The sequence below is a fragment of the Exophiala spinifera genome (assembly GCF_000836115.1).
Source record: "Exophiala spinifera strain CBS 89968 unplaced genomic scaffold supercont1.2, whole genome shotgun sequence".
In the NCBI taxonomy this organism is placed as follows: domain Eukaryota; kingdom Fungi; phylum Ascomycota; class Eurotiomycetes; order Chaetothyriales; family Herpotrichiellaceae; genus Exophiala; species Exophiala spinifera.
The window spans coordinates 1,407,599-1,435,526 of record NW_015622514.1 but is presented as its reverse complement, the minus strand read 5'-3'; the positions used below and the strand labels follow the sequence as shown (position 1 = coordinate 1,435,526).

The 27,928-nt window shown below is 51.8% G+C and overlaps 14 protein-coding genes across 14 annotated transcripts; 5 read left to right on the top strand and 9 right to left on the bottom strand.

Annotated features, from left to right (window-relative positions):
* Window positions 1–1,160: 1,160 nt before the first annotated feature.
* On the bottom strand, window positions 1,161–3,840 carry PV08_02812 (uncharacterized protein; the record flags this gene model as incomplete). The annotated part of the gene is made up of 3 exons (XM_016377170.1): window positions 1,161–2,613; window positions 2,662–3,621; window positions 3,677–3,840. The coding sequence occupies 3 exons, from the start codon at window positions 3,838–3,840 to the stop codon at window positions 1,161–1,163; spliced, it is 2,577 nt and encodes an 858-aa protein (XP_016238740.1).
* Window positions 3,841–4,779: 939 nt separating this feature from the next.
* On the bottom strand, window positions 4,780–5,330 carry PV08_02811 (uncharacterized protein; the record flags this gene model as incomplete). The annotated part of the gene is made up of 2 exons (XM_016377169.1): window positions 4,780–4,856; window positions 4,916–5,330. The coding sequence occupies 2 exons, from the start codon at window positions 5,328–5,330 to the stop codon at window positions 4,780–4,782; spliced, it is 492 nt and encodes a 163-aa protein (XP_016238739.1).
* A 239-nt stretch (window positions 5,331–5,569) lies between these two features.
* On the top strand, window positions 5,570–6,544 carry PV08_02810 (uncharacterized protein; the record flags this gene model as incomplete). Its single annotated transcript, XM_016377168.1, has 1 exon — window positions 5,570–6,544. One exon carries the CDS (start codon window positions 5,570–5,572, stop codon window positions 6,542–6,544), a length of 975 nt encoding a protein of 324 aa, XP_016238738.1.
* A 69-nt stretch (window positions 6,545–6,613) lies between these two features.
* Window positions 6,614–7,402, bottom strand: PV08_02809 (uncharacterized protein; the record flags this gene model as incomplete). Its single annotated transcript, XM_016377167.1, has 1 exon — window positions 6,614–7,402. The coding sequence occupies one exon, from the start codon at window positions 7,400–7,402 to the stop codon at window positions 6,614–6,616; it is 789 nt and encodes a 262-aa protein (XP_016238737.1).
* Window positions 7,403–8,062: 660 nt separating this feature from the next.
* On the bottom strand, window positions 8,063–8,812 carry PV08_02808 (uncharacterized protein; the record flags this gene model as incomplete). The annotated part of the gene is made up of 3 exons (XM_016377166.1): window positions 8,063–8,439; window positions 8,507–8,642; window positions 8,714–8,812. 3 exons carry the CDS (start codon window positions 8,810–8,812, stop codon window positions 8,063–8,065), a joined length of 612 nt encoding a protein of 203 aa, XP_016238736.1.
* A 763-nt stretch (window positions 8,813–9,575) lies between these two features.
* Window positions 9,576–11,678, top strand: PV08_02807 (uncharacterized protein; the record flags this gene model as incomplete). The annotated part of the gene is made up of 1 exon (XM_016377165.1): window positions 9,576–11,678. One exon carries the CDS (start codon window positions 9,576–9,578, stop codon window positions 11,676–11,678), a length of 2,103 nt encoding a protein of 700 aa, XP_016238735.1.
* A 585-nt stretch (window positions 11,679–12,263) lies between these two features.
* Window positions 12,264–13,002, top strand: PV08_02806 (uncharacterized protein; the record flags this gene model as incomplete). The annotated part of the gene is made up of 2 exons (XM_016377164.1): window positions 12,264–12,569; window positions 12,769–13,002. 2 exons carry the CDS (start codon window positions 12,264–12,266, stop codon window positions 13,000–13,002), a joined length of 540 nt encoding a protein of 179 aa, XP_016238734.1.
* A 441-nt stretch (window positions 13,003–13,443) lies between these two features.
* PV08_02805 (uncharacterized protein) lies at window positions 13,444–15,033 on the bottom strand (the record flags this gene model as incomplete). The annotated part of the gene is made up of 1 exon (XM_016377163.1): window positions 13,444–15,033. The coding sequence occupies one exon, from the start codon at window positions 15,031–15,033 to the stop codon at window positions 13,444–13,446; it is 1,590 nt and encodes a 529-aa protein (XP_016238733.1).
* Window positions 15,034–15,391: 358 nt separating this feature from the next.
* Window positions 15,392–17,047, top strand: PV08_02804 (uncharacterized protein; the record flags this gene model as incomplete). Its single annotated transcript, XM_016377162.1, has 1 exon — window positions 15,392–17,047. One exon carries the CDS (start codon window positions 15,392–15,394, stop codon window positions 17,045–17,047), a length of 1,656 nt encoding a protein of 551 aa, XP_016238732.1.
* Window positions 17,048–17,669: 622 nt separating this feature from the next.
* PV08_02803 (uncharacterized protein) lies at window positions 17,670–18,507 on the bottom strand (the record flags this gene model as incomplete). Its single annotated transcript, XM_016377161.1, has 2 exons — window positions 17,670–17,788; window positions 18,018–18,507. 2 exons carry the CDS (start codon window positions 18,505–18,507, stop codon window positions 17,670–17,672), a joined length of 609 nt encoding a protein of 202 aa, XP_016238731.1.
* Window positions 18,508–20,009: 1,502 nt separating this feature from the next.
* Window positions 20,010–21,374, bottom strand: PV08_02802 (uncharacterized protein; the record flags this gene model as incomplete). The annotated part of the gene is made up of 3 exons (XM_016377160.1): window positions 20,010–20,507; window positions 20,605–21,037; window positions 21,115–21,374. 3 exons carry the CDS (start codon window positions 21,372–21,374, stop codon window positions 20,010–20,012), a joined length of 1,191 nt encoding a protein of 396 aa, XP_016238730.1.
* Window positions 21,375–22,027: 653 nt separating this feature from the next.
* Window positions 22,028–22,906, bottom strand: PV08_02801 (uncharacterized protein; the record flags this gene model as incomplete). Its single annotated transcript, XM_016377159.1, has 1 exon — window positions 22,028–22,906. One exon carries the CDS (start codon window positions 22,904–22,906, stop codon window positions 22,028–22,030), a length of 879 nt encoding a protein of 292 aa, XP_016238729.1.
* Window positions 22,907–23,973: 1,067 nt separating this feature from the next.
* PV08_02800 (uncharacterized protein) lies at window positions 23,974–25,751 on the bottom strand (the record flags this gene model as incomplete). Its single annotated transcript, XM_016377158.1, has 5 exons — window positions 23,974–24,279; window positions 24,352–24,724; window positions 24,787–24,905; window positions 24,967–25,244; window positions 25,697–25,751. The coding sequence occupies 5 exons, from the start codon at window positions 25,749–25,751 to the stop codon at window positions 23,974–23,976; spliced, it is 1,131 nt and encodes a 376-aa protein (XP_016238728.1).
* A 486-nt stretch (window positions 25,752–26,237) lies between these two features.
* On the top strand, window positions 26,238–27,410 carry PV08_02799 (uncharacterized protein; the record flags this gene model as incomplete). The annotated part of the gene is made up of 1 exon (XM_016377157.1): window positions 26,238–27,410. One exon carries the CDS (start codon window positions 26,238–26,240, stop codon window positions 27,408–27,410), a length of 1,173 nt encoding a protein of 390 aa, XP_016238727.1.
* Between the last annotated feature and the right edge of the window lie 518 nt (window positions 27,411–27,928).

Below are 27,928 nucleotides of genomic sequence, written 5' to 3'. Positions count from 1 at the left end.
TTGGACGCATTTTCGGCAGCTGCTGGCCTCGTTGCTGGAGGGTGGTAGTTTTGAGACTATGCTCAGACATGACCCTCGTTCACCAGATCGCTGGGATATGAGATTGTGTAGCAATAGGCACGACTTCGGTCTTTTTCCTTTTGACAACATTTGGGTGCAATGTCTCAAACCAACCCAAAGGAAGTCGGCCCCCCTGGATCTCCCGAACATCTCCCACCAGAAAACGCCGCAGTCAGGCCATGCCCTCGGCTAGCAAGTGTTATCAAACACCTAGAGCAGACTGGGAAAGACAATCACCCGACGAGCGAGCGCGCCCCTGCAACCACATGTCCCGCAAATAGGACGACATAAGCAACGTGGCCATTGTACGTATTCGGATGCCGTTAGTCAGTCTTGGTGCAAGTTCAAGGGCTGTATGCATGCCATGGTTAATGGAGCTTCCGCTCGTCCTAAGCCAAGACACCCCCCTGCTCATGGATCGAGATGATAACAGGCTTTTTCCAAAATCATTTTATCCGCTAGGCAACCCATCCAATGCCTTCGAGGTTCTTTCGACAAACGAATCTCACTCGAAACACAGCTGTCGCTTTCGCCGACTCAGATCATATTCTGGAATTTCTGTATCACCTGCAAACCCCGCAAGATGGGTCGAAGCAGGCAAATGAGCTGTGGACAAGCATCTTCTCAGTACTGAGATGTTCATGGACCCCATGAATGCTCTAGCACAGGCTCGAGCTAATTTGACGACTGACTCTTGAAGTAGTTGGGATATTTCCCGGTGTGTTGCGGGAACACCGTGAGACCATGACAGCTACACACCGACGTTCTTCCGGTTCGCCTGGCGTTGCAACCACCGGCCGGCTCATCAAGCGCCGGCGGCTTCTTCTTCACCCTTGTCGTCTCGATCCAGTTAATCGTAAAAAGTTCTAGAAGAAGAGACTTCTGCCTGCATGGGCCTCTGTCGTCGAAACATGGGCACTTTTAGCGGGTGGGGTTAGCCCTTTGTCGTTTGGTAGGCTAGGCGACATCGTGATAGCGAATGCAACATTGTACCTGACTGAGCCTCGCATATGATGCAAATGCAGTCAAGGGTTAAGTCGCTTTCTGGCGCTCAATACTGCCCTCCAGGGAGACGTGCACCGACTACTACATATCCTGACCTAGCACGCAGGTGTGCCCTGCTCACCCGCCCCCAAATATGTCCAGTTCAATGGAGGATCGCCAGCCCTGAGACCTCTTACTTTGACAATCTGCTTGTCGTTGGGAACCAAGTCGATAGCGCTGTCGCTGAGGTGGCAACCTTCCCGCTCTTCGAAGACAAGACATTTGACAGGCCTGTCGGCTGTAATGTGCATCTCGTCACCAACATGGTTGACTTTGACATTGCGCTCTGGAAACTGCAGATACTTCAGAGGTTGCGGCCAATCTGTATCGCGGCCCACTAGTTCCCCATTAACCCATATCCGTGCGGCGAGTATATGGGGCTCTTGGTGCACATTGTCGATCTCGCCGTCAGAGACATGTGTTGTACTGTTGGACCCGATGCGGATCGCTTGCTTTACAAACTTCGGTTTGATTTCCCTGCCTGTTCGAACTGACACAAACCTAACCTCCACGTCGGCAGTGATTTCTGTTCGGTGAGAACTGACCACCCACAATTCCCAGGCCTGGGTTTCGGGTTCTCGAGCATGTGTGATACTCCAGTCATAGTGAGCACGGCGGATGCCTATAGCCACCGGAGCCAGGACACGTGCCATGGCGTAATAAGCAGGTTTCCTTCTGAGGTAGTAGTCAACGATCGACCAGCTCGTTGTCGGCCAGCAATCATTGAGCTGCCAGACCAATGCTCCGCCACAGTGTCGTCCATCACCCCATTGCTTCCGCCATCCGCGATAGCCAAACATCAGAGCTTCACATTGGATGAGCTGAGTCAAGTGAATGTAAGCTTCCAAGTCAGTGCAAGTCCTCACGTTCTCCACCAGATATGTTGCTATCCGTCGTTCGTGTCCATCGGCTTTGTTGTGAAAGTCGAGGACGTGACTCTGAGGGTAGAGGTCTTCGTCCTTCTCTACAAAACTTCTGATCGTCGCAATGTGAGGAAAGGCCTCCATGCCAAACTCGGAGTTGAAGCGTCCACCGAGTGAATCAAAGATTTGGTATTTTTCCTGCTTCCCATGCCACACATTCCACTGGTGCATGTCTCCAACGGTCGGGTCAATGCTTTTCTTGCCATGGCTCCACGGGGAGCCGGGCCAATACGGGATCCAAGGAGCCTCAGCTTTTGAAAGGCGAGGTAACAGTGACTCGTAGATGTATCGAGCGGGAAAGTCAGATTTGAGCCAGTTCTCCTCGTTCTTGTCATCATAGTCATATGTCAAGTTGAAACTCTCTTGGACCTGATAATCTTCATTGTTTCCGGCAAATATTGCCAGGCAAGGGTGGTGTCGAAGTCGGCGAACATTGGCAATAACCTCTGCCTCGATAGATTTGAGAATCGCGGGAAAGCAAGGGTAATTTCCACAAGCAAACATGTAATCTTGCCACACCAATATCCCCAGCTCGTCGCATGCGTCGTAAAACGAATCGTCTTCATAGATGCCACCACCCCAAACCCTGGTTGTACCGTTAGCAGGTGCAGAGGCACCATATTCATAGTCTTACCTGATCATCTTCTGATTGGCAGGAACCATCAATTCGATCCATGCCCTGTATCTCTCAGGGGTTACGTTGGTGAGAAAACTATCAGCCGGGATCCAACAGGAGCCACCGCAAAAGATATCTACACCGTTGACTCTGAAGTAGAACGATTTTCCGTGAGCATCATCGTCCTGTACAAGTTCGATCTTCCGTAGACCGACTCTTCGAGATGTCGTATGAAGTGGGATATTATCACTGGCGATCGTAACACTCACCGTATACAGTGATTGCTTTCCATAGCCGTTTGGCATCCACAGCTCCGGGCGCAAAATGGGAAGTTTGATTGAAGCCTTTCCATCTTTGTCCGCCACACAGTTGGTAGCCGATACCAACTTACCGTCAAGCATTACGTGAAATTGAGCGTGCAATTGAGGAACTGTGCGGGAATTACTTTCGATTTCTGCTGTTGCATCAATAGTCGCAAAGTGGTAGTCGTCCGAGACGCCGACGTCGAGTCTAAGGTCTGACACTCTCGCATGGTACATCTCAAGACGTGCCGGCCTCCAGATTCCGGCACACATCAAGATCGGGCCCCAATCCCAGCCCCAGTGACATTGAGCTTTTCGCACCGCTAAGCGATCAGGTGGGTCATTGAAGCACAGGAATTTGTGCTTAGGATGCTGGGCTCGGATTTCTCTGGCTTTGAGAAAGGCGGAGTCGAACTCGATTTCTAGAATGTTGTTGGATCTTGCTCGAATAGCTTCGGTCACGTCGATACGATGTGACAAGAACATGTTATCACTTTCTAGAATGAGTTTTCCATTGAGCCTGACGTGAGCAAAAGTGTCGAGACCATCGAAGGCCAGAACAACTTTCGTCTCCGGCGACACGCCTGGGCTTGCGAAGGTAGTGCGATACGTCCATGATTTCAACCCTACCCACTCGGCTCTGGTCTCATTGAAACCGATGAAGGGGTCTTTCAGCCTACAGGTAGAATATCAATCAGCGTCAGTAGAAGAACTTTCAGCGAGATACACACCTGCCACAGTTGATAAGGTCCTGGTGGACGGTGGATGGGATTTTCTTGACTGGATTCCAAGCTTTTTCTTCGATATCATCAGTCTGCTTGAACGACCATCCCGTGGACAGGTCAATCACTTCCATGTCGGATGGAGAATCCAGTGGCTTTGAAATGTCGCCCATTCTGTCTTTAGTCCGTGTCAAGAAGAAGAAAAAAACAGATATAACGAAAGCAGCTTTCTCGCACACCGACCGTCTCTGAAAGGGGTGTGACGCACTGTCCACTACGATTTCAGGTAGTATCCCCTCTAGACGTCTGTGAAAGGCGGTGGTAATGGCGCCACGTTAGACACGTATACATAGAGTTGTTGGGTTGGTGAGCCACGACGGGATAAAAGTTGACTACGGCGACCTTCCCGACCAGGGATCAAAGCGCACGATGGCGAAAGGAGGCAGAGAGAGGCATCTTGAGAGGCTTGACCTTCTGTGGAGGTCGATGAGAACCCAATCATCAAGTTGACTTAACGGCTGCGGAAGTGCCGACTGCCGATCTGAACAGGCATCACCACGTCACTTCCACCCGCAGTCTTGCCGCATGCTGCTTTCGCTTCTTCGGTGGCATTTCCAGACGCAGTCCCTAATATGTCTAATATCTAGCCATAATCTAGTCTCTGTGTCTCTCTGAGATTTCCCCGGACTATCTTCAGCAGATACGCGAGCCGGTAGCGTTCCGATGTTTGCGCTAGTTGCGGTTCCAGCATGCGACTGCATCCCTCCTCTCTTTCCAACTACCAGACCCCGCGAGTTCTGTGTTCCTGTCCACGAACTACTTTCGAAGCCAGTATTTCCGAGATGCAAGAATGTTCATGCGATACATTAAGAGCGTAAAAGCTTGGGACATACGGACTACAGCTATAAGGACCGGCCGAGACAAGGGGTTGGGGATTGGTGCTGCTGCTGTAACTGTGCGATCATAGCCCTCTTTCAGTGGATCAGCAAAGACTGTTATCGTGCCATTTCAGAGCATTATACGACTAGGTGATACAGGATCGCGGCGGCCGAGTGTGCCAACGACGCTCCAGGCCGATCCGCACCTGAGGGCCACCGCGGATGTGACATATCTCACCAGCCCCAGGTACCTGGTCCCCCCTTCATGGGACCTTCCAATTCACTGGTCACCCATCCACCATAGTAGTCACCTGTAGCAAAGGTCAGGTCAAGGCCCGAGGTTGAAGAGGGTATTGACCACCCAAATTACCTTCTTGAGGCGTCACCTTCTCGTCGTCCACGAAACACTCCCAGGGGACATCATTGGCATAGAAAGACAGAAATCCCTTGATGTCCTTGAATGCTGGAGTGGGTGATTCGTAACTCCATACTTTACCCTTGACTATCTCACCGGTGGATTGGTTGGTGACATCCCAATATGTGGCCCGACCCTTCCACTCGCACAGCGACGCTCTCCCTGGTGCCTGGCTGAGTTTGAAAGTGGGCGAGATCGAGTCTCGTGGAAGATAGTATGTTGGTGGGTGTGTTGTTTCCAAGACCCAGAAAGAAGATCGCGTGTCAGCTAGAGCGTGGCCATTCCATCGTATGAGTAGGTGTCTCGGAATCTGCTCGAGCAGCGGAGGACGTGGGAAGTTCTGCACGATCAATTTAGGTCTGGCCGACATTTTGATGCCTGGAGAGAACGACACTGAGAGCACAGCCAGAGAATAGATGAATATACATGGATGCTGCTGAGAGTGTATTGATGACGCTGAGATCTTGTACTCGTAGGAGTCCGGGGAGTCTCTCGGCCGCCGCTCGGCATTAGCTTCTGGCGATTGATGGCTTCAATACTCTATATCTAAGGAATATAATTCACCCGCAAAATTTCTCTTCAGCCCACCACCAACACCACCACCGGAGGATGGCATCGCTCGCGCTCAGCGCCGCTTCAGGCGCCATCTTTGGATCCGCATTGACCGCGTCTGGCGTCTACGCACCGTCGGTCATTATTTCTCAAATGGGACTTTCGAATTTTCACATGCTGAAGTCCTTCCTTGCTGCCAGTGCGTGCAGTGCGCTCATTGTGGTGGGTGCCAATCGCTCAGGCTACGCGCACCTCGCGCCTCGAACAGACTCCTCTTACGGCTGGTTCATGAGATACGATGCCAACGTCGTCGGCGGTCTGCTGCAAGGCGTTGGAATGACCCTGACCGGTGCGTGTCCCGGCACAGTTCTGGTACAGATGGCACTGGGCATTCAGTCCTCCTGGAGAGTCGCAGTTGGGGGTCTCCTTGGTGGAATTGTCTTTGCGAAATCCGGCGATGCCATCAAACGCTCACACCCGCCGAACACAGGCACAGGAAAACACACGGTCCAGGCAAAGACGGGCCTCTCTACCCCACCTGTTGTCTTCATCTACGAAGCTCTATGCGTCCTTATGATAACCGCGGCCAATTACCTTGCGCCTACACGAAAACACTGGCTGCATCCGGTCTTGGGCGGGCTTCTCATTGGTCTTGCTCAAGCCACTTCGGTGCTCTTTACCCGCAAAACCCTCGGTGTGTCGAGCGCGTATCAAGACATTGGCAAGTACTTTTGGAGCGTCTTGGAAGGTAAGGCAGGTCCAGGGCTATCGAACATCGTCTTCGCTGGCGGCGTCATGGCAGGGTCCAAGATCATTTCCCAGTATGTCCCGATCGCCGCGGACAGCGTTGCAGGGGTAAGTACCCCTGCGGCTGTGGCTGGAGGCTTTGCCATGATCTTCGGCGCCAGGCTAGCTGGAGGATGCACCAGCGGACACGGCATCAGTGGGATGTCGACGATGAGCTTCAGTAGCTTTATTACTGTGGCGGCCATGTTTGGAGGAGGCATCGCGGCGGCTTTCCTGAGTCGATGAAAGTAAAGGGAAGCTTGTTCTTGCCCTTGCCCGGGGTTTTTAAGATCCCGGAATGGGGGGTCCCCCGAATCACTGCTTTATCCCGATACCACCGTCAACCTCGACCACGCTGCCGTTCATAAACCTACTCTCTTCACTGAAGAGAAACGCAACGACGTCCGCAATCTCCTCGGGCGTCCCCGTCCTTTTCAAGCCAATCTCCTTTGCGAGCTTCTGTACTCTCTCCGACCCCGCGCGGAACGCGACGTTCGTCGGCGTCTCGACAATTCCCGGCGCGACGACATTGACTCTGATGCCTCTCTCGCCGAGCTCCAGGGCCATGCACTTTGAGAACCCAATCACCGCGTACTTGGTCGCGCAGTACACCGCGAACCCGGCCGTTGGGTAAAGCCCGCAGACCGAAGAGACGTTGACGAACGACCCGCCGCGGCGCATGTGCGGGATGCACGCCCTGGTCATGGCGAACGTGCCCTTCAGATTCGTGTCGACCAGCCTCTGCCAGTACTCGTCGCTTATGTGCTCCGTGGGCAGGTTTGTCGGGTTGATGCCTGCACAGTTGAAGACGTGGTCGATCCGTCCTTGGTGTCGGTCTGCAACCGAAGCAACGAAAGCGTTCACAGCTTCTGTGGATCTGATATCCACGCTGCTCGCCATGTGCCGTTGCACGTTTGCGTCGTCCGGGGTCAAGTCGGCCGCAGCAGCCTCTCGACACAAGTGGAGTGTAGTCTCGAGCCCGCCTGAGTCGATGTCTGATAATGCCAGGTTTGCACCGGCCGAAGCTAGCCGGATGGATGTTGCTCGTCCGATGCCGCTTCCTGCTCCGGTGATGATGACTACGTGGTGTGTGAAAGGTGCCATGGCTGCTGAAGTATCGGCTTCTTTCTTCTAGATAGAACGGCAGAAATATGTAATCTGCAAGCCTGCAAAGGCGCAAGTCTGTTGTTAAAATATTCAAATATTGTTTAGAACAAGTCAATTCAAGTCGAAGTTGCCGGGCTAGTGTTCCACTGTTCGCGAGTCAAAGATATAATATACTCGTACAGTTCATGACATCAAGTGGAGAGAATGCGCACTGCGGAAGAGTCCGTGGGTTCTGTCCGGCACATATGGGCCGGGCCTGGATCGCATCGAAGAAATTTCAAGCAACTCGGACATCTCCTTGCTGATCTGTTGATGAGCGAATGAGTTATGTTAGAAGGGCGGTTGACTTTGCCTCTCTTCAAATTTCATAGCGTGGCACCTTTACGCATACGCAACATTTCTGTTATTCAAGGGCTTTCATGAGGTTAAATGCTGCCAATGGCGATGAACTAGATAAATAGATATTATCAAGGTTGACGTTATGTTAGGAAGGAGCTGAACTGAAGATAGTGACAGCAATGTTCCCTAACCTATGCCGTAGTGAAAGAAAAATCAAGCCCGTCCGCGCCCACCGATTTTCAACTTGTCTGCCCTTGCCCTACAATATTCTAGTTGATGTAGTCCGCCATGCATGAACACGATCATGCATGCAGGGACCTAGACAAGCGCAACAGCACCGGCAACACCAACCAGTACGGCCAGAATGCCCTGTCCAAGCTTCGTCTCCACCGCAGCACCAGTATACGTGGATGGTGCCGACCCAGGCGCCGTTGGGACCGTGCCCGTGGTCGTGCAGGATGTGTTCCACATGGTCGCCATAGTCGTTGGGACAGTCGACACAGATGTCGTGATCGGAGCACTTGCGGTGTCCACGGGAACACTCGTAGTGGACGTCTCAGTGGTAGGCACAGTAGTGGTCGAAACAGCCCCTGCATCTGCGTCGCTGGTGGGAGCAGTGTACGATGAGTCGCTTGTGGTTGGAGCAGCGGCACCTAGAGCGTTACCGCAAATAGTCTGACCAAAAGCCACTGCAGCTACACACACGTAGGGTCAGCGCCAGAGCCTACATTCAGATAAGGTCAATAATGCAGTGGCAGTTACCTTGGACGTCACCTGCAGAACAGGATTGTAGGATTGTGGTGGTGATAGCGTCCTGGAATGCTTTCGAGTTGCAGATGCAAGTCGTGTCGCTCAGAGCACAGCCAGACGAGCCCAGTGCGGCAGCTGCGGCATCGCGCTGTTGTCGAGGTAGTGGTCAGATCGTTATCAAACGGGAATTTCGTCAATGAAGTTATGCTATGTACTTACAGCACAAGGGGGAAGAGCACTCAACTGGCTTGAATCGACCTGTGGAATGGCCAGAGCCAGCTTGGTGACCAAGGCCACAATATAAACGACGTAACGCATCTCGGTAGTAGTCGATGATCTGGATATTAGGAAATAGGAAGCAAACAACACAACGGAACGAAAGAGATGTACAGATGAAAAACTCGAGCTGAGTAGTATTTCAAGGTTGATGGCGGTAGATACCAACAAAGAAAACGGCCATAACAAAGAATGTGTACGAGTCTCCACCGCACATAGTCAAGTTGTTATGCCGGTGGCCTTTGCGAGCAATAGCACGTTGTTCATATCAGTGCCCTGGAATGCGGGTTGGATCAATCAACCCAGTCTGGTTGTACCATTGGAGCATTTCGAGAGCACACGTAGGCATCCCAGTATCCTGAGTAGATTCGCTGAGAGATATAACCGGTATATGCGACGAGAGAGTCACTCAATATTAGAAAATTGGACAAAGGAAATCTGTTCTGAGATGGCCGTGGAGTATCGAGGAGCAGCCGCATGCGTGTGATTTTGTTCAGGTCATTGACGACGGAGTCAGAAATGATCCCTAGACAAGGATTGGTAGTCACTCATAGTAGCAATACAGGGTTGAGATCAGGGGCTGTCGTGTTTTCTGACTCTGTTGCGATGCGAGGGTTCATACTGATATTGACGATGTTTAGGATGTGATATCGTGTTGTTATTGACCGAGTCTCGGCAAACTCGGCCGATGTCGCTCAACTGTTGAAAAATCTGATCTTATCAGATAATCGGCATCAACTTGATAACGCATCTTATCCCCCTCATCCAGCCATCTTCCTGAACCACATCGAATCAGTCCTGTCCCATGGACGAAGCAATATCACTCGACATTCGCAATGCCCTCCGACTATCCCTCAAATCGTCCGGTGACCTCGCCCAAGTGTTAGATGCTCCTCAAGGACGAGGCCCGACGCCGGAGCATCTTCGTAAGCTCATCGAAGTCCTGCTATGGCACCGCCGGTTCATCGTCACTTATTACGCCGTCATAGGAGTTGTTGTTGCGATATCATGTGGCGTCAAAATATACAAAAACATCAAGAGGTGGACTCTACAGCGGCATGAGGATGGGGGTGATACAGTCTCGTCGTCCGGGACGGTATCATCGTCCTCTAGCACATTGAGAGGCACAGTGACACCTCCAACTGGCAAGAATGACGATCTCTGCTGCGGTGAAACAACACCTTTGCTCCTTCAGGATTCCGTCACTAGACCTCGGCGGCCTCTTCTGCTGCACCGGTTGAAGGCGTTTCTTTTGTACCAGCCGCGGCCTATACGTGCATTAACATCTCCATCCAATGTTCTCCCGGACAACGGAACGTCCCTGCTGCTCATATTCTTCCTTGGAGTCAACCTGTTCTATTTGTTGTATCGATCACCCCTGACCATATCCTGGATCTTTATCCTAGCTGATCGAGCCGGCCTCTTATTCGTTGTCAACTTACCAGTTCTCTATATTTTGGCGGCAAAGACGAATCAGCCCATCAAACTCATCACTGGCTGGTCCTACGAAGGATTGAATCTCTTCCATCGACGACTGGGCGAATGGATGATAGTAATTTCTATCGTTCATATGCTTGGTATGTTCGTCGTCTGGTACACCATCTTGCGTCCACTTGACTTCGATCTTTTTCGATATCTGACCGAACCTGTGGTTTTCGTGGGAATTTCAGCCATAATTTCCTATTTCATCATCTACATAACGAGCGTCGGCTGGTTTCGACATCTATATTACGAGGCTTTCCTTGGTCTGCACATATTTTTCCAGGTGGCAGCACTTGCGTTTCTGTTCTTCCACTACCCGACCGCTCGGCCATACGTCCTGGCGACTCTTTCCATTTGGGTCATTGATAGATTGGTCTGGAGAATCTCCTTGTCGAGTCGGAAATACCTGGCTACATTAGAAGTGGCTCCAGATGACCACACTGTTCTCCTCCACTGTGACATAGACCTTCAGAGAACTTTACTCGGCACAAGAGTTGGGCTGCACCATGGATGGCTTCCTGGACAACATGTCTTTGTTACTATCCCGTCAATGGGCTTCAAGTACCGCTTCCAGACACACCCGTTTACTATTTCCTCTCCGGCTCCAGGGCGGAACGCTGGGGCCAAATCTTGGCCTCTTCAACTTGTCATTCGTTCTATCGATGGCTTCTCACTGGATCTGCTGAAATATGCTCGCCATCATCAACACTGCGAAGTTATCATGGACGGACCACACGGTGGCATCGAGGCCCTCGAGGCTGCTCACGAGGCCGATCGTGTTTGCTTCGTCGCAGGTGGGAGCGGCATTGCCGTCACGTATCCACTTGCCTGGGACGTACGCGTTGAGGGTGTGATGCAGCCAGAAGCACTAGTGAGCACCCGCACCATGTACCGAGAAGGAATAAGGTCTACACAATCTGTGATTGACTGTGGTCCTTTGGTCAAGGCTTCCGACTACGCTCATTTCTGGGTGCGGCAGGACCCGTCCCACGCGAAGTGGATTTCAGTATTTCCTAGGGCTAGCAGTGTGAAACAAGAGCCTGCGATGAAGTCCCACGCCCGAAGTGCCGAAGGAAACCTCGGTCAAGAAGAGGTAGCGAGCATTGTGACTAGGTCATTCGACACAAGAGTCCCACTATCCGAGGGCGGTAGACCAGATGTCAAAGGTGAAGTTTGGAACTGGGTGACTTCGACGTCCTCCACTAGGTCATCTTCTTCTACGTTACTTAGGGCCACAGAGACGGACTCTGCGGTCCTTGAAATTAGGGACTCAGTGTGCAGGACGGCTGGTTCGAAAGGACGAGACAAAATATGCATTATTGTCTCTGGTCCTGACGGACTCGTCCGAGATGTCAGGAATGTTGTGGCTCAACTTGTCCAAGAGGGATGGGATATTTATGTATATGTTGAGAAGTTTGGGTGGTGAAGATACCAGTATTATGGATATATCTTGACGAAAGTTACAACGATGATGACTACTTGGTACTCTGCAGGTACATTCTAGATTCGGCGGTGTTGATTACATTCGTGAATTTCCCAGATGAGCAAGCTCTAGGTACTGAAGAAAGCAATGCACATTCTCATTATCGATATTATGATCTTTCCGATATGCTGGCAGATGGTATTTTGGCCAAATTCCAGGGAATGAAGTCTCGGGGGCTGCGGCGCCACATAACGTTATGATTGTTACACTTCCAACACCCACTCCTGTTCTCTCCATCTTCACTAAACCACACTTTATTTTCCAGTTTCCCTCGCATAACGCGAGCAGGGAATCGATTTCGTCACCATAACCTACCGCTGTGTATGAAAGGCGTAGATGTATATAAAGGTAAGATGAGCTTCCCAGTGTCAACATGTGCCTCAGGTTTATCTCCATCACCACCACCGTCATCGCTGCGAGAGCATCTGCAATATCAATCGGCATCACATCCACACACGTTCGAAATACCTTCCGTGACCTCGATCTCAATCTCAATTCCAGAGAATGACCACTTCGACTCAAACCACCATGCCCGGCTCTGGTTCGAGCACGCCGTCACCACGTTCATCCCGGTGGTCGTTCTTGTCCTCACGTTCCTTCGCCTTGCACGCCATTCCCATCTCCTACGCCCTCGCGTACCCACCGCATGTCTACGTGCTGGGCACGCTGATGAAAGCGTCCTCGTCGAACTACGCATTCACCAACATGGTCCCGCGCGTGAACTTGGAGCGCCTTGGGCCCTCGCTCCCCAAGGCGACGACAGACATGCTCTGGCGCGCGAGGGGTTGCCATCTGAATACCCTAGAAGGATTTCCTTTGTTTGCTGCGGCAATGGTACGTATGCCTGAGCTTACCCAACCCGATGGATGAATCATGACAACACCTCATACCTCGCACCGTACCTCCCACCTCCCCTTTCCACAACCCCTATAATGCCCTCAACAACCCTGCGCAACCTTCCCATGGTTGGTACCATGATCGTCGTCAATACCAGCTGACCTGACTTTCCTCCAACCTCGGTCGTCCCACACAGCTCGCAGGAACGTACACATCTTTGCCCACGCGGGACCTCAACATCTGCGCGGCAGAATACCTTGCCGCCCGGGTCGTGTACAACGTGCTCTACATGACGGTCCGCAGCGAGGCGGCAAGTTATCTCAGGACAGCGGTCTACTTCTATAGCGTCGGCATACCTTTCTACGTCCTCTGGAAGGCGGGCCAGAAGGCCGCGGGCGCCATCGCACAGGAGAAAGGAAAAGGGGAGTAAAGTAGGTACCCGGTGTTGATGGATCAAGGAGGAGGGAAAGACGAAGAGGCTCTAAATCAATCAAGATAATCCTTCACCAACGAACCCAGACACCTCGCTCACTCTCTCTCTCTCTTTAACACATACACACACACACACACACACACACACACACACAGATTGGACAAACAAGGCGAGACCAACGGAACAAATCGCTCAACCATGAGAAAATGCCAACTAAGGAAGACCCTGGGCAGATTGTATAATAGAGACAGAACAAATCTAATGCTGAGACCATCGTCCAGATGATCAACATATGATAAATAATTTGCGGTTCTGACTTTTATAAAATCTCTGGAGAGGGCAGGAAAGTAGCTGCCATGTCTCGGTACATAGATACCTAGGTACAAGTACAAGAAAAAACGTTATAACCTGTCTATGTCTCCTCTCTTGTTGGATCAATCAACTGTTTTTCTCCTTTTCTGATTCCAGCTGTTTTGCAAGAGCCCCCTTTTTAGCTTTTGCCCGCTTTTCACTCGCGTACCGCCAGCTTCGTGCAATTCCTGCCGTGATGGGTCCCTTGAGACTCTGAGTGAACGAAGGCCAGCGAATCGTCGATTCGATGACTTGTCGCACTTCCTCGCGTAGCCCGCCACCTTCGGTATCGGAAGCGATTCGTTGTTCAAACTTACCACCCTCGCGTTTTCGGATACGTTCTGGATCTTCATCCTTGGTCTGCTCAAGCATCCTCATGAATTCCGCCCGGGGAAAGTTGAATTTGGACTGATATTCAAAGTACAATTTTTCTCGGAAAGCGCTGGGTAGACGTCGAACCATGTGTCCCCGGGTCACAGGGTCCATGTTCTGAGCGAGTTTCGCATTGACGGTCGGATCCTCTAACCAATCTCGATTGGAGCATGCCGAGTCAACAAAAGAGATGTTGGGAAGATTGTCAACAAGCGGTGCATAGAGACGTCGGAAGTTATGGATCTGGTGCTTGACAATGTTCTCAACTTTACGAGGATCATCGCCCCCAATTGTCATCCTTGGGTCACCCATATAAGATATTCCGGCGATCGTCCCATAGAGTTCCCGTTCGGTAAAGTTGGCTGGGAGAAGGAGTAGGGCTGTGCGGACAGCTGCAATTAAATTGACTTGATTGGCAAGTCGGACTGCTGGATTGTCGCGTAGAATCTTGACTGGCTTTTGTAGGCGGCCAGCAAGATACAGAGTATTCCACTCTGATAGATCTTTGCACAAGGTGTCCAGGTTGACCACGCCGTATTTGATTAGAGTCCCGTTAACAGTGACGAAAGGATTAAAGTACACGCCGGCTCCAAAAGACTCCTGGATCTTAGAAACAGCATAAGAACCCAATGAGCCAACCGCCGAGTAGTGGTCCCGGTGCTCTTGTAGGTTCAAATCATGCCAGTGTTGACTGTATGAAACGCCGAATATAAAATCAATCATTTTCTGGTTTCCGTCTTGGACCTTCATTATTGCTTCCGGAGGTGAAGGATGCAATTTAGAATCTCCCACGGTGCTGCCCGAGCTCTGCGGAAATACACCAGATCCATAAGCAAAGGCATACCGAATGGGCGCGCGAAACTTCCAAAGTATTTGTCTCAAAGCTTCCTTGAATTCTTCATTGATCAGCATATGCTGATTGACTCCGAAATCCTTCCCCGGCAGTTCAGAGAATTTTGATATGCTCAAGTCCGGGTTCTCTTCCCAGTCTTGCGACCCGAGTGATGATGTCGAAGGTTTCAGCGGACCATCGCTGGAAGATTTGGTCTCGGAGGGAATTGAAGTGCCCGAAGAGGACTGCGGCGTAGAGGCAGAGCCGCTCTGGGGCTGCTTAACTTTCGATGGATCGAATCCTGGAGGTGGCCCCGTCTCTCGACCGCGATCTTCTTGTAAACTGGCATAGTATCGGACATTGTGAGGGAGAGGCAGACGTCTGGAGGCCACGAAGAGAGGAAGTCGTGGAACATGGTAGAGCTCCTGGAAGGCTCGCTTTCCCAGTACGCTGGGAACGACTCGTAATGTCATCCTGGAGGCAGTAGAGATTCAGACGTAACAGAGTGAACCATTGCCAATGCTACCGCATATCCAAAGACTTCATGGCGTGGTGTTGGAACTTCGCGTGCATTGACACGGGGAGAATCCCATGTAGCGATGCCTGAACTGCCTACGTAAGATGTTCGCAATAGTGAAATCTCCCCTTGCGTCATTGGTGAGCAGCCCCTTGCTGACTAAGCCTCGATATGCTTTAGTCACATGACCAGAAGCACCGCGACTCCCGGCAGAAGCTCGGCGAAACTCGATCGCGGCCGTGTCAACAAACAGATGAACTGCGCTTCTCTCCAAGGTACGAACTGCCTCTCAACAGCCACATCGTGCCAGAGAAATGGAGTTCTCTACTCTAGAAGCGCGTCTCGCCAGCTTCGAGCCTCCATCCAAGCGATCGAAGCTAGGATGGCCTCACAAAACACCAACACCTGACGAGCTAGCAAAAGCTGGGTTCTACTACAAACCCTCGAGCGCAAGCAATGATAACACCATCTGCTTTATGTGTGGAAGATTTCTGGATGGCTGGGAGCCGGATGATGATCCAATTCAAGAGCACCTGAAACATTCCAGTGATTGCCCATGGGCGATTCTTATGGACGCCGCTCAAAACACTAGTCTCGACGTCAACAACATGGACGATCCCACGGGAGAACATCACGCAGGCGCGCGCCGAGCTACGTTTGGGATAGGATGGCCTCATGAATCGAAGCGTGGTTGGACGTGTAAAACCGAAAAGATGGTAGAGGCAGGCTGGTACTATGCCCCAACATCAGACAGTGATGATTTTGTGAGCTGCACGTATTGCAAACTATCGTTGGATGGCTGGGAACCCAAAGACAACCCATTCGACGAGCATTATCGAAGATCTCCCGAGTGTCCTTTTTTTCACTTCGCAGGCACAACTGCCTCTTCGAGACGGCCCAAAGCCAAAAAGGGTCGCGCATCAAGATCCTCAAGATCCTCGAAAGTCTCGACCCGGCTTTCGACTCAGTCAAATAACACAACCATGCTCTCTGAAGCTCCATCTCTCAATGATATTCCAGACTTGGACGAATCGATAGACACCAGTACTACATCCGTGTTATCAACAATGTCAGTTGCTTCCACAGCCACGACCAAAGGAAAGCGAAAAGGTGCAGGAGGAAGGACGAAGACCACAAAAAGCAAAAAGCCGAAGACGACACGTTCAACAAGAGCCAAGAAGGCTGAAACAGAGCCGGAGCCAGAAGTAGCGCTGGTTGAACAGCACGCCCCGGAAGCAGAAATCGATGGGGACGAAACCCCAACCCAGGGTCAGATGCACACGCAAACGCATACCGAAGTCGAAACCGAACATAGACTTGAAGTACTATCACAAACTCCGGCCTTTCCTAGTCCGAGACCAACACCACCAAAAGAAATAGAATATCCAATCCTTGCCGGCAGCCCCGGGATCCGCAGTACACCACGACATTTGAGTCCAATTGGTGTACCGCCACAACCCTCGCCGACTCCGGTTCGAACGAAGGCTACGCCTTCTGTAAAAGGTACAGCTACATCTTCGAGAACGGTTCCCCGGTCCATTCCTCGACTTCAAGCTACGAATCATGCCATTGAATCACCCTATGCGACCGGGCGTTCGCCTTCTACAGACATTGAAAATGCCCCTCCCAGTGCACGGTCTGCGTCGGTGCGCAATGCTCTGACATCTCAGAGTCAGACGCAGACAGTTCCTCTCGCGTCCTCGAGTCCAGGAGAGGTTGTGCCTGCGTGGGAGCCTGCGGATATTGAGCTCATCTTCCATACCGACACACCTCAACCGGCAGATCTGTTGGGCTTGACGGGCGGCAAACTGTCCAGAGAGGAACAGGAAATGACTGTGCAAGAGTGGATAGGACATGTGGCCAGTCAAGCAGAGAGCAGTTTGCGAGCGGAAGCTGAGAGGGTGGTGGGTGTGTTTGAGCGCGAAGGACAGAGGGCTATGGGTGTTTTGGAGGCGATCAAGTGTGTATGAATTTGGGTTCATTGCGGTCAAGGATTGGGTGTGAACATGCCACGCAGTCAAAATAAAGCATGAGAGATCGACGAGGACGCAGGAATGACATGACGTGGAGTGTCTCTTGTGGATCTTGGGAATCAGGTACAGAAAAGAGCCACCTTTTTAGTATAAAAAGGTTGGCGGATTGAGAAGCAATGCATTATGAGTGGTACATAGGCGTTGAGGGTTGTGGGAATTATGGGGTGGTGTGCTTGTGGAGGTGTGATTTTGGGTTTCTTCGTTTGAACAGGGAATACTACCAAGAGGACGGGGAGTCTTTTGTATGAAAAAAGAGTGTTCCTTTGGTGTCAAGTTTATTCGTGTTCGTTTGTGCTAGCTATCTGATCTGATACCCGTTCCTGCGGATGCAATTCAGCATATCTAGGTATTGATCCCACTTTGCGCCGCGGTCCCATCTACGCACCGACGAAGAAGAATCAACTTGGATACCGGAGCCAGCGAAAGCGTCTGACCGTTAAGGAATACAAGTATGCTTCTCGTTCTCATTGGGGTTCCTTTTTCCCACACCTCTATCTCACATCGTCACATATCATGCGAAGTACAGACCCGGTGGAATGAATCCACACCACCACCACCATCACACTGCAATGTCGGCCCCGACCAGATCGACCTCTTCGACCGGCGCGCCTTTTTTCACCGGCTGTCCCGTCAGGGCTGCATCGAGACTTCTGAATTGTTCGATTTCGTGGATCTTGTCTGTACATATTTTCATTGCACAGAGACACAAGGCAGGATGTTAGCCAAAGCCGAGCCTTTTACCTCAGGTGCGTAAAGATTTTGCAGAGGTGGAAAGGTTGGAAAGAAGACAGGGGAAAAAAAAAGAGGGAACGAAAAGACATTACGTGTGTCTCGTCTCGTCTCGTCTCGTCTTCGGTGTTCCAAAACGTAAAGGAAAAGGGTGAGTTAGAACAAGTTAACAACGTACCATCACTGACTGGACTCGTCGAGAAGATCGCCTTCTCCCGCTCCCCGAGGCTGGGATATATCCCCTCGTTGATCAGCTGTTCGGCCAAGGCGCGCTTGTTGGTGCCGTCGTCGGGCAACGACGACGACTTCGCGAGCTCGGCCCGCGCCCGGTCGAGGCACTCGTGGTAGTAGGAGCTGTGGTTGATGTTGCACACCTGGTCCCACTGCTCGGACTTGTGGATCGGGCAGAAGTACCGGCTGCACAGGAGGCACTGTTCGAGAAACTTGGTCGTCGGGCTGAAGTCGCCCGGGTTCTGCTCGTCGCAGAGATAGCACGTTTTGACCAGGACCGGTTTCTGAGGCCGTGAAGAGGCGGCGGGGGCGGTGTTTTTGGTTTGGGAGGGCGCTGCTGTCGTTACGGCGGCCGCGGCCGCTGAGCCTGGACCAGAGATTGTCGTGTTGGACGCCGCGTTGATGGTGATGATGGGTGGCGGTGGGATGGCGGACATTTTGGGTACAACAAAAGAGGTAATTGGATTGCTACGAGGTCGAGAATCAGGTAGCTACCACCAACCTAACTTGGGTCACCTGTGGTTCGGAGGGTAGAGGTGAGGAGGAGTAATGGTAGTAGTAGTTGTAGTGGTAGTCGGCCAAGGTGTCCTGAGGTAAGCTGAGCTAATGTGTTTTCTGCTGAGCTGTTGGTAGGTATACGGGCACTCGTGGTGGTGGTGTGGTTACGCTTTCAACGGGTACAGAGTACAGAGGACAGAGTAACACAATGGGGTACGAGGTTATACACGGGATAGGTAAATGGATGATATTATTGTCAGCTTTTGCGAGAGCGAGAGAGAGGGGGTCTCGCTTCTTATTTAGCTGGTACATACATACATGTCCGTACTGTAAACGGCGGGATTGCAGAAATCCCACTTTGTGCTGAACATCGACGTCGACGTTAGGATGGAGGGATGGGACGGTGTCGGTGGTGCTACGTAGGGGCCCACAGGGGATCCCGACCTTCCAACTTAACTCATTCTCAGTAGACTCCGTCCGCTATAGCCTCATCCCTTCTAACGAATCGCTCTCTGATGGGCCTTAAACTAAACCCCCCGCAGCTTCTCAACTGCCTTACGAGTGTGGCTTGCCAAGTGGCCCCGTGGGCTGTCTGTGAGTCGTTAGCTGTGGCCACGGTCCTGGATAAAGCCTAGAGGACAGACAGACATTGGCTGTTCGGGGTCCGAGAAGAAGAGAGTACGAGGAAAACAGACCATACCTGGGTTTTACTGAAGCCACTAACTCGACGGCTTCAGGCGTCCTGGTCTCTTTTACTGAGCCCAAGAAGAATAAATCATTACGAGTACAGCTGCTTGTACGAGTTAGATCCAGACAGACAGATTGTTCTTGGATCGACTGCCGACTTTCGACCTGAGCCGATGCTGATCCAAGGTGATGATGATCAGGTACAAGGACCCCATCAGACAGACACACATGCCGTAATACAGCCCATACTCGTACAAGACCGGCGATTATGGGTTCACTCGTGGAGTCGTTGGACCCCTACGACACCACGGAGGATCGGGGCGCCGACTGACCGTTCCAAAATCTTAGAGGGGGCTCATTAATAGGCTCTCTAGGCGTTTCAGGGACTTTGGCCGTTCAACGTTCGCAGCCTCAACTACAATACAGTATGACGTCGCTGGCGTCGGTGATCAGCAGGAAGTGCCCGCCATCATGGAAACACCACTCGAAGATGGGGGATGAGGCTCTACCCTCTAGCGACACGCATACTGGAGCATCGAAGCACCAGGGAGGCTTTGAAGCCAGTTTCGTCATAATGGAGTCCTCCTTAACAGCGAACAGCCCAGCCCTTTCCAGCTCACTCAAGACCAAAGACATAGACGATGAATGAGAACCAGGACTCTTTTTTCAGACCTTCTCACACACGGTAACAAAGGGAGAAACAATACCTTCAGGTCATCATCAGCTTCAGCGGTCGAGACCACGAGGATATCGGTTACTTACCACTCATGAACAGTGTCCCAGTCTTCGCATCATGAATGACCGTGGTCATAACGGGCAACTTCTCCCCCGCGGCGTCCTCGATGATCTTGTCTAACTGATACTCGTATGTACCAGGCACGTCTCGATTGAGTCGTCTTATGCGCCAGACCGTGGCGGGAGCAGTCGGTGCGTTCAACGGGTCATTGAACGCCGCGAGCGTCGCGAGACACTTGGGCATCGTGGCTGCAAAGATATCGCCGTTCGCGTCTTCGGACAAGTTGTCGATGGGATAGTCGAGCTGGACATAGTGCACCTTTGTCACGGACCCGTCGGCCCCAGGCTTGAACACGGTGACATCTCCCTTTACAGCGCTGGGGACGTACAGCAACCCGTCACGGCCGAGGTGCAAACCGTTGGGAAACTTGAAGCCAGATGCTACTTGTCTACAATCCCCTGTCCCCGAACAGTACGAGACGTCGCCAGTCCCGAGAATAGATGAGAGACGGTGCCCCTTGGGAAGGTCAAATCAGCTAAGCTTCGGTCACAATCGCGAGTGTGTTCGGTGTGTGTCTAGGTGGGTAGGTAGGCAGGATACATGGGGTACTCACCCAGCCGACCTTGTGGGGGCCGTGGTCATTCGTAAAGAAGAAACCGCCATCCTTGGTCACGGCGATGTTGTTCGGCGTTGCGATTTGTGGATCGGCATATGTCTTGATGTGTTCCATACTATCTGCACCTGGTTTGGTCGCAAACACGTCGATTGTCGCATTGGCACCGACGACCTCCTGGTCTAGAAAGTCACCGGTGGTCGCGTCCACAGAAGGCCGGTCGTTGACGAGCCACAGCTGGGCGTCCGACTCTGCTGAAGACGCAACCCCAGTAATGCCCACGACGTGGATACGGCCGTCGCCATTGACGCCAGGAAAGCCTGGAGTGTGGAGGACTCGATAGGTATACCCACCCGAAGTGCTGGGGCTGTCAATGTCCATGGCGACAACGTGATCGTTTAGGGCACGTCCGGATACGTTGAGCCGATGGACGCTGTAGGAATGGGTCAGCGTGTTCCACTGCCAACGCGCAGGGAAGATTGTAAGCATTGCACTGAAGAACTAACTTACTTGGGCATCCACTCTCTCCGGGCGGCCGGGTCTGAGCAGGCAAGGTACAACGTCCTCGAATTCTCGTCCAACCACATGTCTTCGCATGCCTGGATATTTGGATCTCCCAGAATCCGACGGCATTGGTAAGGGAACGAAGAGACAGGCAAGACTGTTCGACCCAGTCCTATCGTTCGGAATAGAACGTCTTTGACGAAAAACTGGTACAGGACCGCCCCGAGGGCGAGGACGATCGAGAATCCTTGAACCTTGGTCGGCATCCTGTTCGAGATCACGGGCTGCGGTGCTGAGGGAGTATACACGTTGCTAAACCAGGATAGTTCGATACAGGTGCGAGTCAAGTACGCGACTGGGTGGTCCTTTCGGGGGAGTCTCCCAGTACATATGCCCGAAGCAAAGCAAATTGACTTGGACGCCTGAAAGTCTTGAGAGTTACGTACAGTAGACGATCCATGACTTGTTCTGATCATACAGTGCCCTTGAGGCGGACGAACGAAACTCAATTCACTCACTAGTCTGGTAGTTAGTAGTCCACCCCGCGTATTCTCGGCTTAAGGCGAACGCGGAGACGAGAAAATACCGTTACAGAGCCCAAAGTGAGTCGGTCTGAACGTCGTTGTCCAGAACGTCGGTGGAGTACGACTACAAAGCATTCTTTTCAGGTCTAGGCTGGCAGAGCATGATATCCGGTAAAGTGTATAAACTGCATCTGAACTGCACATAAATTTATATTTAACCTTTGGCTCACGAAGCGATCAAGAACAGATCAGTTCCAACACTAAAAAAAAAACGATTTTATTTTTCGTAGCAACCTATCTCATCAACAAATGTATCACATTGAAAGGCATAAGAATGTCCTCAAGTACCATGAATGACGTCGTCTCTCGTATGGCGTCCTCTCTCGCTAAACATCTTACAGCAGGTATTCGCCGTTGCACTCCTTGGCCACAACGTCAAACATGGGCTTCGCGCTGAACCATCCGGCTCTAGGAGTGCCGACGCTCTTGTAAGTGTACGCAGCGTCCTCTTCGTCGATCTTGACGGTCTCACCGCCCCGTCCGGCCGCTGCAGCGTCGGCCAGCAACTGGGTATGGCACAACTTCTCGAGACTGACAAACCAGAACACGGTGGCCTCGATGGTCTGTCCGCATGTCAACAGCCCGTGGTTCTGCAACAGGCACGCCTTCTTGGAACCAATGGCCTTCGCAATGTTCTCGCCCTCCTCCTTCGCGAGCACGATGCCCTTGAACTGCTTGTACACGGCCAGGTCGTTGTAGAATATGCAGCTGTCCTGGGTGGTGATGTCGATGGGTCGGCCGAGGGTACAGAAGGTCCGGCCGTAGATGCTGTGGCTGTGTGCGGCGCACATCACGTCCGGCCGCGCATTGTGGATGGCGGCGTGGATCATGTACGCCGCCGTGTTGAGCAGGCGGCACGGTCCGCCGTCGATGACCTTGCCTTCGTGGTCGACGAGGATCAGGTCGCTCTTCTTGATCTCGGAGAAGGCGACGCCGAAGGGGTTCACCCAGAACGTGTGCGGGTCGACGGGGTCACGCAGCGTGATGTGGCCCGCCACCCCCTCGTCGTAGCCATACTTGCCAAAGATGCGGAAAGCCAGCGCGAGTCGGCCCTTGAGGTATTCTCGCTCTTCATACTTGTCGGTGAACCGCGGCGGGCCAGGGAATTTCTGGTAATGCGCTGTCGGGGGTGCGGGCTCGCTGGGTGCGGTGTCGGGCTCGTCGAGGCCCATGACAGGCGATGTGATGGTCTCGGTGGCAGTGGGGGGCGCCATGGCTCTCGCAGTACTGTATGAGGTGCAACGTAGAAGCAAATACGGAGTGTGTGAGTTGCGAATGCCAGGTTCAGAAAAGTTGGAAAAGGTGGGAGATGATAATATGTAATATGTGTACGGAGTATGCGATCAAGAGCCCCCCCCCCACCCTACCGCTTACGACGGATTTATCCGGTAAGATGGCGGAGGGGCAGGGCGCAATAGCCGTGGGTATGAGGGGGAGATGCTCGCATTGCGACAACAACAATATCCACGTCGTCGCAGATAAACCTCGGAGTTGAGAGCCCACTAACTAAATAGTTAACTACCCTAGCCCTTCCTCTGCGCTCCTCACCGTAGGCTATGGTCTGCGCTCTGCCGCGCCTAACCGCACCCATTCCAGTGTCGACAATCCTGACGCCGAGCTGTCGCAGACCATCGACGCCTCGGTTGACTGGCCACATCCTGGGGGCCCTGCTCACCGGCGTGAACTGCGGGGAGTCGCCCTCGACCAATGTCCAACGGGTGATTGGCATTTGTCCTGAGCAGAGCATCGAATCCAGAAGAGACACACATCAATCGTTTGCCGCGTAGCCGAACCCGCATCAGAAGGACCCACATGTTTGACCCGTACGCTTATAGACACTGGCAATCGCCTGACGCGGTGATTTGATAGCCTTCGCTGAGTGAGATAGCATATCCGACTGGCTATCTGCGGAGCGTCAGTCCTCCGTTATTGGCTCCTGACGGTACCAAGTTAGCACGTAATATCGCAATAGTACTCCGTAATCTTTGATAATACTGATCTCTTCTCTGCGAGTAATCAAATGTATACTCCGAAGACAACTTGTTCACCAGAGCAATACTGATATTCAACCAGCAGTGCCCTGTGGCGCAAGAGCTGCGATAGCACCTGAGTGTGTGGCGGCAGCCCGCCTCCTCCCTCCCATAATTGTTCAACGCAACAACGTGAGTCTTTCCAGAAAGTGGACACTATCGTGAACTGCTTCGTACCATTCCTGGCTTGTCGTACAGAAAAGGACAAAATCTCACGCCGGGTTGAATCATGTAAGATGTAGACCCCCATTTCAATCGATGGCAGACTGCACCTCATCCCAAAATGACCTGACCTGCGTAGAAAATGCCTTCTCCGACCAGACGAATTGTCTGAGATCTTGAACCAAATCACTCCAAGAAAGAGACAAATGCATGAATTCTGAGGAAAACTCTGCCTGCTTTTGAAGGAGCTTGATGTAGCCTGTCCGTGTAGGCCCGCGAGGCGCAAAAGCCCCTCCAATGTACAACATCCAACTCAGCAGGTCACTATGGCCGTACCAATCTGACTCATCATGCTCCTGCTGTAGCTTCTGAAGGAGCTGCGAGGAAATCAATGGCTACACGGAGCGTTCCACGTCAGCTCTCATGCGCCCTGCTCGAACCGGCGGCGGCGTAGTAGTAGTACTCACCGGCATTACAGATAACCGCCAAACCTTACAGCAGAGCATCGACGCTGCCAGGTACGCAGCCCATCGGCTGCATTCGACAACGTATGGCATGTTCGGAAGATTTGCAAGTTTTGACTGAACTGATGCTTGTTGATTGTCCACGCGCATCATGGACACAGTGTCCTCGTAGGCAAAGAAAGAAGAATCTCGACAACTTTGCATGGCATGAATGTCGACGAGAACTTCCAGAAACTCCTCGGGAAAGAGATGTGCCTTTCTCTGGAACCCGGGAGACAAGACAAAGATGTCTGACGGGAATATGTCTCTCTCCCACCGCAGCTCATGGGTCACTATGCGTTCCGAGGCGGTCAAGATGTGTGCGTACAAGTCCTGCCTATACCGGTACATCAGCATGAAATGGACAGTGAGAAAATGGTGTGTTTCCCTTCTTCTCACCAGAATATAGCGCGTTTGATTCCATCAGTCAGATATACCTGTCCCACCCTGGAGGATTGCAGTAACTGATAAATGGCTTTGAGATGAATTTCGACTTGCGATCGCATTCCTAATCGAGTCTGGGTCACCGGAGAGATCAGCATTACGTATCGCGGTAAATTGGGGATAGGACTCGCAGACCTCGATCCCGGCAAGCAGAAGGATGGCGCCCATCGTTGAAACGGTGGTGGACGGATCAAAGAAGCTGATCCTTTCGCGGACGATCCTCATCGTCTCCGTTTGGTACTTGAGATATTCATGATCGAGCACATCCTTGGTCGCAGCGTAGGTCGCCGTGAGCAGGACTGCATTTAGGAGAGCAGGGTCGTCGACACCTGTCCGAAACACCGATTGAAAATTCTGAAGAGCAACGTTATCTCCAACGCTAAACACTGGCTCAAGAGCTTTCTTTGCCTCGTCTGTGTTGCTCGAGTGTCAGGAACGCCGTAGGAATCACGATGGCGGACATGAAAGGGCCCACCAGATCTTAGCAAAGACCTCAGCCTAGAAAGGCTTGCATCACCCTCTTTTGAAGGATTCGGAATATCCCAAGAGGGTGGGATAGTGGCGAAGAAACCAATGTTGTAGCCTGTCTCGCCGTTTGAGGACGGTCTGTGTTGTAGGGAGCTAACAGAAAATGCTGGTTGCGTGCATTTTCGGTCTTTCGTTTGTTCTGAAGCGCATGTTTGACGGCATGTGACTTGATTGATCTCCTCAATTCGCGATCCTTGGACCCTTCAGGGCCTTGGACCGATACGAATCGAAATCCATGATCTTGGTATGGATGTCAGCAGGAAATCTGGGTGAGTAGACAAGATCGAAGGCGGGGTAGAAGCGAACCGAAGCACCTCCCAGTGTATCCATTACTCACCAGCACTTTGATTGTTGTTCTCCGTATCCCTCGTGCTCGATCCCCATGACTCCATGTCCGATGCAAAGCAACCCCTGGAAAAAGGGTTCCCGTGCAAGGAGCAATGATCCTAAAATGGAAAGAAGTCAAGATTTTTCCCAATTCGACCAAGAGACTGAAGACGGCCAACACTAGGCCCTTGTGATCCTGGAACACTCAGCCCGTCTAGGGTGTCTAATGAAAATTTGTAAGCACGAGCAGCCGGTCCAACTACTAGGGGACCCACCGGTTCACCGTGATATGACAACAACTTCTAAGCATCGCTGGCATGAACCAACATATCCGACGAGGTAGATCAAAAGCAGCGAGAAGGCTAAAATGATGCGAGAATATTGTATACTCAAGCTTAATACATAGATAGTGGGTTCAGAATGGGAACGGTCTATGTAAGGTCAGAAATTTACTTCTGTAGTATACGAATTCGAGTTTTCTGGGCCTTTTCAAGTCACCACGCAGGATAAGATCACAACGAAGTGCAGCCTCCACTTGCGACAGGTAACTTATGCAAGGGCCCTATCTTGATTTACCTCACAAGTCAAGCGAAACCGATCGTAAGACGGCTGAATCACGTCTGTTCGAACCGATGAGGATCGGGAACATCGAAATCAAACATCGGATTGTGATGCCTGCCTTGAGTCGAATGCGAGCCACCGTCGATCACGTTCCTACAGATCTGATGCTCGAATACTACGCCCAAAGAGCAGTCGTGCCGGGGACGCTCATCATCACCGAAGCCAACATCTTATCCGCTGAGCATAGTGGGTACACCAACGCCACTGGAATCTGGAGGCCCGATCAAATCGCCGCCTGGAGGAAGATCACACACGAGATCCACAACAAAGGGAGCTTCATGTTTCTTCAAGTCATGGCCATGGGCCGCATGGCAGATCCAAACGAAGCTAAAAGAGAGGGATTCACCATCGTCGGAGCGAGCTCCATTCCATTCGTGGACGGTGCAACCGTTCCCAAAGTCATGAGCGTCCAAGACATCAAGCGCACTGTCCAACAATTTGGCCAGGCGGCAAAAAACGCCCTCGAAGCAGGATTCGACGGCATCGAGCTCCTCGCCGGAAACGGGATGCTTGTCGAGCAGTTCCTCCAAGATATGACCAACCAGCGTGACGACGACTATGGTGGCAGCGTCGAAAAAAGATCCCGATTCGCCATCGAAGTCCTCCACGCCATGGTGGACGCCGTCGGTGACCCTCGACGTGTCTCAGTGCGTCTCAGCCCCTGGAGCAAATTCCTCGGCATGGGAATGCAGGACCTGGTCCCGCAGTACTCAGACCTCATCAGAAAGGCCGACGCAATGCACCTCGCCTACCTGCATGTGACCGAGTCTCGTGTCAAGGGCACCGAGGATGTCGCCAGCTCAGAGAAGCTCGACTTTGCCTATCAGCTATTCAATGGTCCTGTCATTGTCGGAGGTGGATACAATGGAGACTTAGCACGCAATCTGGTAGACCAAGAATATCGTGATCGAAATTTCGCCGTTAGCTTCGGACGCCATTTCATTGCAAACCCGGACTTGGTGTCCAGGATCAAGAGAAATCTGCCCATGAATCCGTATCGCCGGGATTACTTTTACACGCTCCAAGAGCCGAAAGGATATACTGATTATCCATATGCAGACGAGCTGGTGATGCTAACTAACTCGGTCCCAGGAGAGGCGTGAAACCCAAACCATGATTTATGTTGCTGCGTGCATTCTCCTTGTTCGGGGAGGATGATGAGATTTAGCATATATTTGATTGAATAGGGTATATACAAACAGATCACAATCATCTCTAGACGTTGAAAGTGCCTTGCATTAAAAGTTTCGTGCGGGCTTCTCTAACACGAATTGACACTTTAGCAAGCAAAGCAAAAGTAGAAGACAGAAATTCCTTCATGTTACCAAACGGGTCCATGTCTATCTTCCGCCAATTTACCGAGTAAAAGATCCCTGGAAGCGTCTTTGCTGGATTTTACCTTCATGTTGCTTGTCCCTTACAGTCTCCGTATCGGTATCCTTGCTCCATGAACTACTGTTATGGGCAGTGATTAGAAGATTGTTTCTAACTGGCATTTCGTTGGTAGGCACTACCCGGGTTGGCAAACCTTTCACGATCTACGATAACGATGAAATCTTGGATCATGGTACAATCGAGTTGAGACCTATATTCCATACAACTTCAATCGTCTATACTGTTC